Here is a 12484-nt window from a genome sequence, read left to right on the forward strand (position 1 = left end):
ACCAGACTGTGTGCTGGGGGGCCCCTACCCCATCCCCCTCTATCTCTTAGAGTCGGGAAAACCTTTCTGCAGTGACTCATGCAGATAATAAATGAACTAGACAGCAGAGTGATATGGCACTCAGTGCTTTGGATTGAGGCAAGTACACACTATAGAGGACTATGCTTTGTTAATTTTCATGTTAGAGTTTTACAACCACTTTGAAACAACAATATCTAGATACTGTAGATCCTGTTTATCCACTTGGCAACCGCACTATAGCCGACTGACAGCTACAGCGCGGTTGTCCAGTCCTGGGAAGGCGTCATATGACGTCCTCCCGGAACACGTCCTTCCACGCACCCCCAGGGGCACGCACTCGGCAATCGCTGTGTCCTACAAACATAGCTGATCATGTGATGTGGTAAAAGACCAATCACAGCTGTCTTTTACCATGTGATCAGCTGTGTCCAATGACACAGCACATCACTGGTAAATGCAGTTGCCGGTTATCAGCTGCAATTTCCTCACGCTGTCACAGAGTACGGAAAGTACTGCTAATAACTGACAATTATAGAGGGCGGATCGGCACTGATGATCAGTGCCACTCATCTGTACCTATCAGTGCCTAGTAGTGCCACCAACCAGTGCCCATCAATCCCACCCATCAGTGCTGCCCAGCAGTGCCGCCACTCAGTGCCACCCATCAGTGCCACCTATCAATGCCCATCATTGTTGCATATCAGTGCCACCTGTCAGTGCAGCCTCATCAATGCACATCAGTGAAGGAGAAAAATTACCGGTTTGCAAAATTTTATAATAGAAACAAAGAAACTTTTTTTTTCAAATTCTTTGCTCTTTTTTTGTTTATAGCACAAAAAAATAAAACCCCCAATGGCAATTAAATACCATCAAAAGAAAGCTCTATTTGTTTGAAAAAAATTATAACATTTTCATATGGGTATAGTGTTGCATGACCGCGCAGTTGTCATGCAAAGTGTGACAGCGCTGAAAGGTGAAAATTGGCCTGGGCAGGAAAGGGGTATAAGTGCCCGGTAGGCAAGTGGTTAACAATGTTTCTGCTGGATGAATTTTTTATGCTGGCCACAGAAAACACTTTCTCCCTTTTTAATATATCAGTGTATCCACATAACAAAAATGGTTACCATAACAGAAATCACAGCTGTATGGACAATACTTCTTCATAGGTTTCCTTCTGGAGTCACAAAACCCTTTCTGTGCCCAGCTGGCACATACCAGATATCTGTCCCTGCACCCTGCAATAGGAGGAGGAATGTGTTAAATGATTGTAATAACATATTCAAGGTTATCTGTCCCACAACAACACTTGCAGAATTTTAACAATGTAAAAATATATGGTTAGCATGTATATTATGTTTTCTTGAGTCACTTAATGTCATCAATGCAGTGTAGTGGTATTACTGTGGTAGCTGTTTGTCAGCCCCCAGTAGACTGAACACTGGGCAATGCATTGGAATATGACTGATCCATATTGCTGGCCCCTTCCCTCTACCAAGAGGTCTTGTGTTGTGGTTTGCAGGAAGCACATATAAAGACAGATTCTAATACTTATTCTAGCTTTATGAAGTTTAAAATAAATACATAACTGAATTAAATGGTAGTCTCTTGTATCCAACTTGAGTTCAGGTATTAGTATGCTTATGGACCAGGCGTCTCCAAACTACAGCCAGAGGGTCACATCCAGTCCACTACAAGATTTTTAACTGGCACACCGCAATCTATATAATTTTTGCATTATGTGTTTCCATTGTGCAGGCGGTCCAGGTGCAAGCACCTTAACAACCAATGGCATTGATCGGCCAGGACACCCAGCATCATTCGTCAATGTGGGGCTGGCATCTGGCTTGACCATACTAGGAAGCACATGATGCTGATTCAGGGTGGCAGCATGCAGAAGAGGACCTGCTCTGCCTCCTGCCCTGTGGCATGCTGCTGTTGTAGTGAGGATTGTAAGACAGGATCAGAGGACTGAGAACTCTGATGTGAAACAGTGTCCTGATATGAAAGGGAGACTCTAAAATGATGGGGGGCTTCTGATGTGATGGAGGCTTTTGATGTGAATTTATACTCTGTGATGGGGGGGCTTCTGAAGTGAATTTGTACTCTGACGGCTTCTGTATTGTATTTGAAAAACATACAATGTGGCCCTTGTACTGAAAAGTTTAGAGATCCCTGATATAGATTGTTGGATTGTTAAATATTGAAAAAACATGTTAAAAATAATATTTGGTGAACGAAAAGAAAAGGGTAACAGAAGAATAATAGTAAAAGAAAAAACTGTATGAAATAGAAAAAGAAATACAAAGTTAAAGTGTTACTAAACCCAGGACCCTGCATTTACTATATCTCGTCTCCCACAGTACACACAACATGGAAATGCAATTATTTTAGTAAATATAAACTGCTAAATACCTTTTCTCATCACCAGTACATAGCAATCTTGTGACTTCTATCAGTGTCCAGTGGAGCCCTGAAGCTTGTAGGAGGAGATTTCTTTCTCCTCTCACTGTCCTGTGAGGCTGCATAACCCCTGACCCTCTGTCTGGTCAGTGCTGATTGGCCCTGCGCTGATCACATGCACCCTCCCACAGAAAAAAAAACTCTCTAGCAATACACACCAAAGTGAACACGTGCAGAGTGACTCCAAGAGCTCTGTACTATCAGAAGATGGATTGGGGACAGCCAAAGAATGGGAGGATCAAAGAAAACAGGATCAAATAGTCTTTTCAAACAGTGTGGAGGATTAACCCCTAAGGTTCCACAGTGAGTATAACAAACATGCTTTACTGCATATACAGACTGATTTTACTGTTGTGGGTTTAGTAACACTTTAAATCACAAGAATAAAATAAAGAGCATTATTCAAAAAATAAAATTACATTGCTGATATCCCAAAACTATAAACTAGGAGTGTGTGTGTGTGTGTGTGTGTATGTGTATATATATATATATATATGTGTGTGTGTGTGTATGTATATGTATGTATATATATATATATATATATATATATATATATATATATACATACACAATGAGTGTGACATTCACCACAGTTAAAACACTAATTTATAATACATTCACCTGCAGTGCATGTTAGGTGAATGTCACATGTATTGCTTTATACGTATACATGTGTATAAAAGAAAATATTTTATTTCTACCCACCATATAGGCTGTAGATCCCCCACATGTCATCCTGGGAGATAGTCTTCTTCCCAGTCAGTGTGGCATTAATATGCATCAGAGCATCTCTGTTCAGAGAGTGCATTAGCCCCAGAGAATGTCCGATCTCATGTGCTGCTACGTGTATCAGATCTGTTAGCCACACTCCTAGAGAGACATATCAGTTACTCTACATCTCTTTTATTGTACAGCATAAAAATCATTAAGCCTGGCCAACCAGGGAAACATTAGGGGTTAAAGCGACCTCGACCCTTTCATAGAGACACTAAAATAAGAAAACAGTGCTGCCTAGAAAAGTAGCTGTTCTTACGTGTCCCATTACCCATGAGCGTATTTACCTCAAGGCAAACAAGGCACTTGCCTAGGGCGGCATTTTTTTTAGGGGGGGCAGCACCTCCCCCCAGAATAAGGAATGAAAGAAGGGACACGCGCACCATGGGAATCAGGTGGGATCCGAGGGAGGCTGTGGGCTGCTTCATGATGTATGTAGAGCCTGATTCTCGTTCCCTGGGATGTCCTGAGCTGTGAAGATGAGTGTCTCTCTATTGCCGGGGGGTAGGGGGGTAGTAGAAGGCTCTCCCAGGTGGGCGGCAAGGGTGTTGGTCAATGTCAAGCTCTCTCCGCAGGAGGGGGAAGGGGGTGTGTAGCAATTGTGCATACAAAGATGGACGCTGTCCTCCATCTTGCTAAGGATCCTCTATCTTGTATCTCTCTGTCTCCTCCAAATCTCCCCTCCCTCTCTGTTGAGTAACATGTGGTCCCTGGATGCTGAGTTCAAAAGGCATCCAGGCCCAGCGGGAAAGCTCATGGTTATAAACCCCAATTAGCCTGCCCCCCTGTATGTCTGTGAGACTCTTGCTTGGAAAAGGATCGTAAAGTCATAAACCAGTCCTTCACTGAGCTTCAAAGACATTCCAGATAAACCGTAAAACAAACATCACATTCAAAATCCATTTCCCCTATGATTTCATATCTTGGAATATGGAAGACTTACAAGGTGACCAGGCATATATTCAGATCGGTCACTTTAATACAAGTCACCTGATATATTACACCCCCTAGCTGGAATGTACAGGAGAGCAGAAAATATCTCCTTAACCACCCCAAGCAGGTATGTCATATTTCATATCTAGACGTTCAGCAGATGCTTCTGCATATTGATCTACTAGTGGCTAGGCGGCTACATGCACCAAGGGTAGGTTATGGACCATGATATAAACGGTGAGGGATTTTGGTTCTAGCTTGGGTCGCCGCCCAATACCCTCCCCAAATGAGGCGATTGGTTCTCTGCTTCAAGGAGACACCCTGCTGAGTTCCTAGAAAAAGGCTGTTATGTTTAAAGCTAAGCTGAGTTGAAATTGAAGAAATCTCCCTTTTAACACCAGGAACCAACTTTGGGAGATAAAGGCCCTTTTGCTCTGACACTTGAAAGCTGCTTAACCCAGGACTTTTGGCAAGTACTTTATCTCTCTAAACTTCTTTCTATTATCTCTTTGCTGTGTTATTGCTCTCTGTGTATGTATACAGGCACCATAGAGAACAGGCACCATAGAGAACAATTGATTTTTTAAGCTTGAGCGTTTTTGGAGCTTCAAGCTACAAAACACTCAAGTGTAAATGCAGCCTAAGATAACTTGTGCCAGCCACATGCTACCTCTTCTTCCATTAACATAACCATGAAAGTTATGTTCAGAATATCTGCTTCCCTGAAGACATATGGCATATCCTGTATAGCTATAGGCAGCTACAAGCCCCAAAAATGTTTTTTTTCTAGTTTTAGAGTGAAGAAGTGTTAGAACCTCTGCTAACGTTTGATTGCAGTCTGTTTGGGGAAACTTCTTGTAATGAGTGAAAAACCAATCAATACAATGCATGAATAGTAAGCCTATACAGTATTTAACTGCTTTAACATCAGAGGGACATCATTAAAATATATTTACACATTAAATACAACTGGCCATTTTATCAACGTGCATCGCAGATGAGCATATTGACAATGTGGCTTAAATTTCTGGATATACCTTTACAGTCTATTCAGCAAAACATAGCAAATCAATGCCAAAAGGGCTCGCAAGCATCCCGGACTTTTGGATAAAAATGCTTAAAATGACATCTGGATCTGTGGCACTTGTGCAATACAGATTTCACAATAGGGGGGAGGGGGGGGGGGTGACCAATATTCTAGGAAGTAAAACCACAAAGAACGGTGATGATTTCAGCAAAGCATTATTCTGTCTTTTGTAAACATCCTGTGCATATCTGACCTACTTTTCATATTACGTGAGTGTGACTGTACTAGTGTCTCTGCCACTTGGTTCTAATACGAAATTTACATGCATATTAACTCAGAACCCGAAGGTGCGTTATTAAACTCATCTTTTTTTTCATGAATTCTTCCTTTGTTAATTTAAGGTTGCTAGTCTCCAAAATTGTTATCTTTTTTCAAATCAGAGTGATCAAATGATAACTATCACATAGGCAGGAGCAGTGAAAAGTTCCCTCCTTGCTGTGTACCTTCAAGTTATATAGGTAGTTTTCCTCTCAATTTGTGGTGTAAGAGGTCTGATACCAATTACTTTCTTCAATTTTGATTTTTATGAACCCTGTCTGTAGTTTCTAGAGACCCACAATCAGGATGCTTCCATTTGAAGGGCGTATGATGTTTCACAAAGCCAGGGAAAACAGTTTGGCTAAGGTGAGCCATAAAGTGCTGACCAAACTTGTGAACAATCTTTTGATTTCTTCATAACCAGTACTGATCATCTCTGCTAAGATATCCATTCTCTCAAAAAATACATATTCGTTCTAAAAACATCAAAATGATACTTCCAGGTAGAGAAATAACAAATGGGAAGTTTGCTTTATGTGGAAATGGATAAAGTTCTCAACTAGGTTGAGCTCAAACCTTTCTTCCAGCTGAACCTGGTGTTCCCCACAATCCAGTATTCGCTGTCATCAAAGTGAATTTCCCCAGTCTTTGGAAAATAGGCATGTGCTAACTCCCCAGTTGTTCCATCAAAGCAGTAGTGGATGGTTGACTCCAGGCAGTCCGTGTGATTTATACCATAGAAACCTGGAGCAAGGAAAGCAATTAGGCCTTATCAATGTCTCACTCAAGAATTGTCTGAGATGCTCAATCAGATCTACCATTCCCTTGTACAGTGCTTTATGGATTTATATAGGATTTCCCAGGAAAAAGTTGAATAATTATGCTAGGCGAATAGTTTCCCAACACCTTTTGTTAGGGACCACCAACAAGTCATGTTTTAAAAAGAACTTGACTAGCAGAGGTTACCTTCAGTGAAACGTTCACATCAAAACAATCAATAGATCCAGATATATTGAAACGTGTCCTTTCTAGCTACCGACTCTCAATTAGTCACCTTAGTATTGAGCTGCTAAACTTGGCAAAAGAAAAGTATGAGAAAGGATAGGGCCAAGCTCCACATTTTCAAGAAATATGTCTTTCAGAATATATTGATCACAGTTTTCTTTAGGGTAATCTCTGATTATGCATTCTTTTCATACACTTAGTTGGAATTGTTCATTTTTGGGGAAGATCATTTAGGATCACAGGTGTTCTCATTTGCAAAATTCCAAAGGCAAGCCATTAATCATTGTACCTGTTATCACAGTTTTAGAAGACTCACTGCAAAGGACAATGGACAGCTTGATATTAACAACAAATGGGTTACTGGTGAGTTATTTAATTTAGTAATTTAGTCATGCCTCCGTATAGCTTTGTTTGCTCAAATAGAACTTGTCAAATGTAATGAAAAGCTGTTGCCTTCATAAAAACTAAACTTACTGTGTTATATCCCACACAGCTGTTGTCCTGTCTTCACTGTCATTTGTTATTCATATGTCAATAATATGTCTCATGGAAGCTACCCTTGTCTAACTTACAAACTGCATACTTTTTCCAAGGCTTCTTATTTACAGTGAAGCTGCTTGCTTGCAGGTGCTTCACTGCCCTGGAATTAACATGGCAGCCCACATCAAAAAGGTATTTTGCTGATGAATAATTCCTTTTAACAAAACATACAATACAAAGTTGTCATTTTAGTTCTTTTGAGGTTCAAAAACAGATTGGTAAAATTGAGAATCTCCATTTTAGTGATTAAAGTGATTAGTGTTCAATTGCAATATTTATTAACAAATGACTGAGTAAGTTCTATCGTCTCCAGGATATAAACATGCTGTGAACATCAGGCTGGCACTGGCATATAAAATGGATTTGCTAAATATTGTAAAATCAATGGTAGCAGACACATGAAAACTGGTGAGCAAACATTGCCTCCTAAAAAGGGAAATGGTCATGAGAGGTTAGTCATCATTGCCCATAATAAAGGTATTCAGCCTTATGATATATTCTCTTAGCAGTACTACCAGAAGTAGTAATATATCCTATATGATCAATCCTAAGGCCTGGTTCACACCTATGCTCTGATCTGTTTCTGCAGTGCTTTTTGCGTTGCATTTTGCACCTTTGCACATGTGTTTTTGCCACGTTTTTGATGTGTTTTGCATTTTTTTCCAACTTGTTGCTGGGCAGATTAAACTGCAAAACGTATCAAAAGCGCATAAAAAATGCACTACATGCCTTTCTGCAGCCTCTCCATTGCAGTCTATAGAACCAAAAATGCAACGTTTTGAGTTTAAAAAAGTCCCCGACCCTTTCCAAAATATGCACCAGGTGAAAACGCGGAGATGTGAATATGTTCCATAGGAAATCATGTTAAATGGACTGCTGTGCATTTCTGCAAAATGCAATGGAAAACGCATAGGTGTGAACCTAGACTTAAGGAGCACGAATACTTGCTGGGAAATCTGAATACACACTAAGGCTTGCCATACATTATACAATTATCTGGAGATTTTTGGTTTAGATTTACCAAAAACCATATAATAGGAGGACAAACCTAAACAATGCTTTCAGTTGTATCCAATTAGGCAAGCCCTTGTACTACACAGTTGAAGGTAAATCTAAAGGAAATTGGGCAGAAAATTAGAAGATAATTGTATAATGTATGGCCAGCCTTAGGAGTGGATTTACTAAAACTAGTGTACTCAGAAACTGGTGCAGCTGTGCAAAGTTACTAATTAGCTTCTAACTTCAGTTTGTTCAATTAGGGTTTGGCAATAAAACATGGAAGCTGATTGGTTTCTATGCAGAACTGAACCAGATTTTGCACTCTCCAAAATGAGTAAATAACCTATTTAGAGTCTATTGGTAACACACGTGTGTTAAAATGTAATTTCACCCATTTTTTTTTTTTTTTTTAGATTAGAGAAGAGTTACAGTTTGTAAGGTTTTTAATGTTGTCTGTGACTCCACTTGGGAAAGTTTCCTCACTCCCTGTCCTTGTGAATTCTGTACAAGACCAGGAAGGCATTGAGCAACAATAAAAAAAATTGTCAGAAGTTCTAACCCTTTGCCAATGTACTAAAAATGTCCCTATTGGAGAGATTCCCTATCATGTCCAGTCCTCTTTAGGAACACAGATGGCAATAATAAGGCTCTAACCCTTCGTTGTTCAATTCAAAGTTACATAAACAGTTTTGTGGCATTGGCTGTCTACAATGCCAATGTACAGTAATTGAGATAAAGTTAGAAAATCTATTCGGGTTATCTTTTTGTTCTTCTGCAACACTCTGCCCTGATTGCGAAGATATTATACTGTGCAGCATCTGTATGTTCTCAAACACCCTGAAACAGGACTTGCAAAACTACAGGCCTGGTGTTCCCTTGTTCATGGCACCAACCTCATTTTGAGCCCTCTCCATTGGTAACTCACCAATCTTCAGGTCACTTTCTTGGTCTGCAGGGACTTCTTTGAAGTGGAAGGGAGTCACATCACTCCACATACGGAAGGCTGACACTATGCCCTTTCTTGTTTCACTTTCATTAATTAAGTTTCTTGGGAATGAGACAATTCTATAAGGAATAAAAGCAATGTTACTGAATAAAAGACCATCTAAGCCAATGTTGTGCACTCAGAGACCCATGGACCAATTGCCAAGCTCAAGTCACATATGAAGGGGCAGCTACAGTACTCAATGCCACTGTATTCTTTAAAGAAGATTATTTTCCCAAGCAATGGAGCTGTACCCACACTGCATGGATTAAATGCTCGTTTTTGTCTAGGGGCTCAGAAAGCAAAGACATACTTCTCTAATCCTCCGAGCACAAGACCAATCCCTGCGGCTCCTGTCCCCCCCCACACGCTAGTGGTCGTGTGAATGGGCTGTTCCTGATGTCATTACACCCATAGACCAACTCCTGACATGAGGACAGTAGGAACAGTCTACCTCTGGACATGGGGGAGCGCATTTTTCCAGAGGATCGGAGGAATGGGTAAGTACAGCTTTTCCCTGAGCCCCTGGACAAAATGAGCACTTAGCTCATGCAGTGCAGGCACAGCCCCATTGCATGGGAAAATAAAGTTTTGCCCAGAGTTCTGCTTTAATGCTGAGTATTTTACAAATAGAGCGCTGTCATCTCCTGGTTATGAAGTATGACGGGGTGTATATTCACTCATCAACGAACATTTAATGCCATTCACGAAAAAGCTGACACGCCACCTTAAGTGGAATTTCCACCATGGAATATTTACATTAGAAGTTATGATTATCCTGTTGCATCTGTTGTGAATCACTGCAGATGTTATCACTCCCCAGATGTACAGCAGGCTCCAAATACTTCCAACAGGGAGGATATTTTAAACACAGTGCATTATATCAGGCAATTATCTGCTTGTGCACAATTATATTCTGGCATGTTTAATATAAGAAGGCCAGGGTTTACGGTAATATAATTTCATCACATAAATGTTGATTTTTGATTGGTTGTCAGCACTTAACATTCACTGCTCTACTAAATGTGAGTGTTAAATGCTTGTTGTTCATCAGGATCTCTCACTCCAATAGGCAGTTGTGAGAAACCACATGCATTTAGCCATATCCAAAGACATGCAGCACAGTAAACTAAAATCTGTCTGATTAGCCCGAATTACTGCCCCCTGTACATTTTTATCAGTTATTGTATATTATTAAATAAGCCCATTTTTTACATGTCATTACTTAGAGGGTCGATTTTTTTTAAAGCAGCAGTAAGGCTTTTTTAAAAAAAAAAAATAGATATCACACACTTTTAAATACCTGTTGATCCTGCCAGAAATCCTGTGAGCTGATCCTTTTCTAAGTGCTCTGCTGACAGTTACCAGTTAGCATTGTTCCCAGTTATCTCTCTGGGCTACAAAGCCCCTCCGCCTATGTTATGACAAAACAGAGGAGGAGGAGATGTTCTATAGTCCTCTTCAAGGATAACAGGACTGTTCCTCTATTAGTATAAAACAACTAGTGAGTTTGTCAACAGGAACTGCATTACTGACAGAATCACCAGGTGAAAATAAAGGCAAGATAAAAAAAAAACCAAGACTTAGGCTGGCCATACAATTTTCTTGAGAATTTTGCTTTAGATTTACCAAAAACCATTTAATAAGAGGTCAAACCTAAATAACACTTTCAATTGTATCCAATTAGGCAGGCCCTTGCACTACATAGTTGAAGGTAAATCTAAAGGAAATTGGGCTGAAATTAGACAGAAAATTGTATAGTGTATGGCCAGCCTAAGTTGATATCTTCAGACTTGTTCTTGGGTTTAGATACACTTTACCTGAATACAGCTAGGGAAGGTTCAAAAGTTTCATGTTATTTTGACCTCAGAATACATTTTCTCTATGGACCCATAACTGCTTCATACCTGTATGTCAAATTGAAGTGGTCCCATTTGAGTAGGCCTGGAGTTAGAGTGTACCGTTTCGTCCTCCGATGATATGGCAGGCGAAGAGATGGGACTGGAGCAACCACAGAGTCTACCTTAGAGAGAGCGGAAAGTGTTACAGACGCAACTACTTCATCATACCAAGCACAGGTACAGTCACCGTAAGGTGTGACTATTGTCCTGATACTGGATCAGAAGTCACTGAAGACCACAACAATGACATAAATTAATAAAAGAAGCAGCAAAAACTCATCCTATATAGCTTGTTGTATTAAATGAGCATATTTACTTGCAACTCATTTATTTACTAAAGGCAAATAGACTGCAAGTGCAGTCACACTCATGTTCCCCAGATCTTAGTCGATGTGGCGAAGCCTCACTTTGTAAAGATTACCCAATCAGGTGCTATAAAAATAAAAAAAAAAAAAAGCATTTTTGCTTGCACGTGATTGGTTGATGGAAATCAGCAGAGCTTTATCACATTCACTAAGCTTTGGGGAAAATGAGTGAAACTGCACCTTCAAAGTGCACAGTCTATTTGCCTTTAGTAAATCAACTTACACATTAATGAAACAAAAGAATAATGTTATTGCTGATCTGTCTGTGTGACTCTATTTTCCATAAAGCATAATCATTGGCCTAATCTTTTACTTCAAAGCGGAGCTCCACCCAAAAGGGGAAGTTCTGCTTTAAGCCTTTGTACCCCGCTCTCCATTAAGGATTGGAACCTTGGGGGAGTGGGTACCCAAATTTGACAGGTACCTGCTCCCACTTCCGCTGCAATCGCCTAGGCGATTCTGCCCCTCTCCCTCCACGTAGTCTTCTGGGACACGTGACAGGTCCCAGAAGACTGCGGGGCCATTCACAAAGCACAGCATTTCTCGTGCATGCCCAGTGGGCACCCGGTGTAAAGCTGTAAGCTGTCACAGCTAGGTGCCCACACTGTAGATTCCGGGGAGAGAAGACAGCCGGTGAAACCAGCTGTGGTGAGGACACTGCTGGACCGAGGGACAGGTAAGTGGATGTATTTTAAAAGTCAGCAGCTACAGTGATTGTTTTTTTTCAGGTGGACCTCCGCTTTAAGAGATCATTTGCCTAGGCTCTTATATACATGAAAAGTACTGAAAGGACTCACAAACATTTTCTCCAGAAGTATTTTCGCCCTTCTTTGTTAATATTGTCTTAAAGTTAATATTTCTGTATACACAGAATATACAGTATGTGCTGTAAATAGAATTCTTCAGTTTATGAAATAAATGGGACCAAAATAGTTATTTTTCCATATAAAAGCTGTGTACAAAGCTTATCCTTAAACCCCTCAGTCTGGCTCATGAACATTAAGGAGCATCAACAAATAAAATCTATGTCAAAGTCTCTCTCTAAAAAAATAGAAAGTTAAATACCTATTCATAGTGCATTTTGTTTGAATTATAAAAAAACATTGTATTTCACAAATCTGGTCGGGTCCTTTGGAGAGATATTTGACTTGGACAA

General features: G+C 40.2%; 1 protein-coding gene across 2 annotated transcripts in view; it reads right to left on the minus strand.

Annotated features, from left to right (window-relative positions):
• The window catches only part of MMP23B (matrix metallopeptidase 23B), a 51773-nt gene that overhangs the window by 14000 nt on the left and 25289 nt on the right, over window positions 1–12484 (minus strand). Inside the window, exons 2-6 of one of the 2 annotated variants that reach the window (XM_089675981.1) lie at window positions 10970–11085; window positions 9003–9142; window positions 6110–6277; window positions 3187–3351; window positions 1146–1256 (exon numbers count right to left, since the gene is read on the minus strand). In XM_089675981.1, coding sequence (XP_089532107.1) covers window positions 1146–1256; window positions 3187–3351; window positions 6110–6277; window positions 9003–9142; window positions 10970–11085 — 700 coding nt within the window. The remainder of the gene's footprint in view (window positions 1–1145; window positions 1257–3186; window positions 3352–6109; window positions 6278–9002; window positions 9143–10969; window positions 11086–12484) is intronic. The other variant, XM_089675982.1, reaches the window with a different exon arrangement.

Source organism: Staurois parvus, unplaced genomic scaffold, assembly GCF_062004578.1.
Source record: "Staurois parvus isolate SC_StPar_1 unplaced genomic scaffold, SC_StPar_1.0 ptg000160l, whole genome shotgun sequence".
Classification (NCBI taxonomy): domain Eukaryota; kingdom Metazoa; phylum Chordata; class Amphibia; order Anura; family Ranidae; genus Staurois; species Staurois parvus.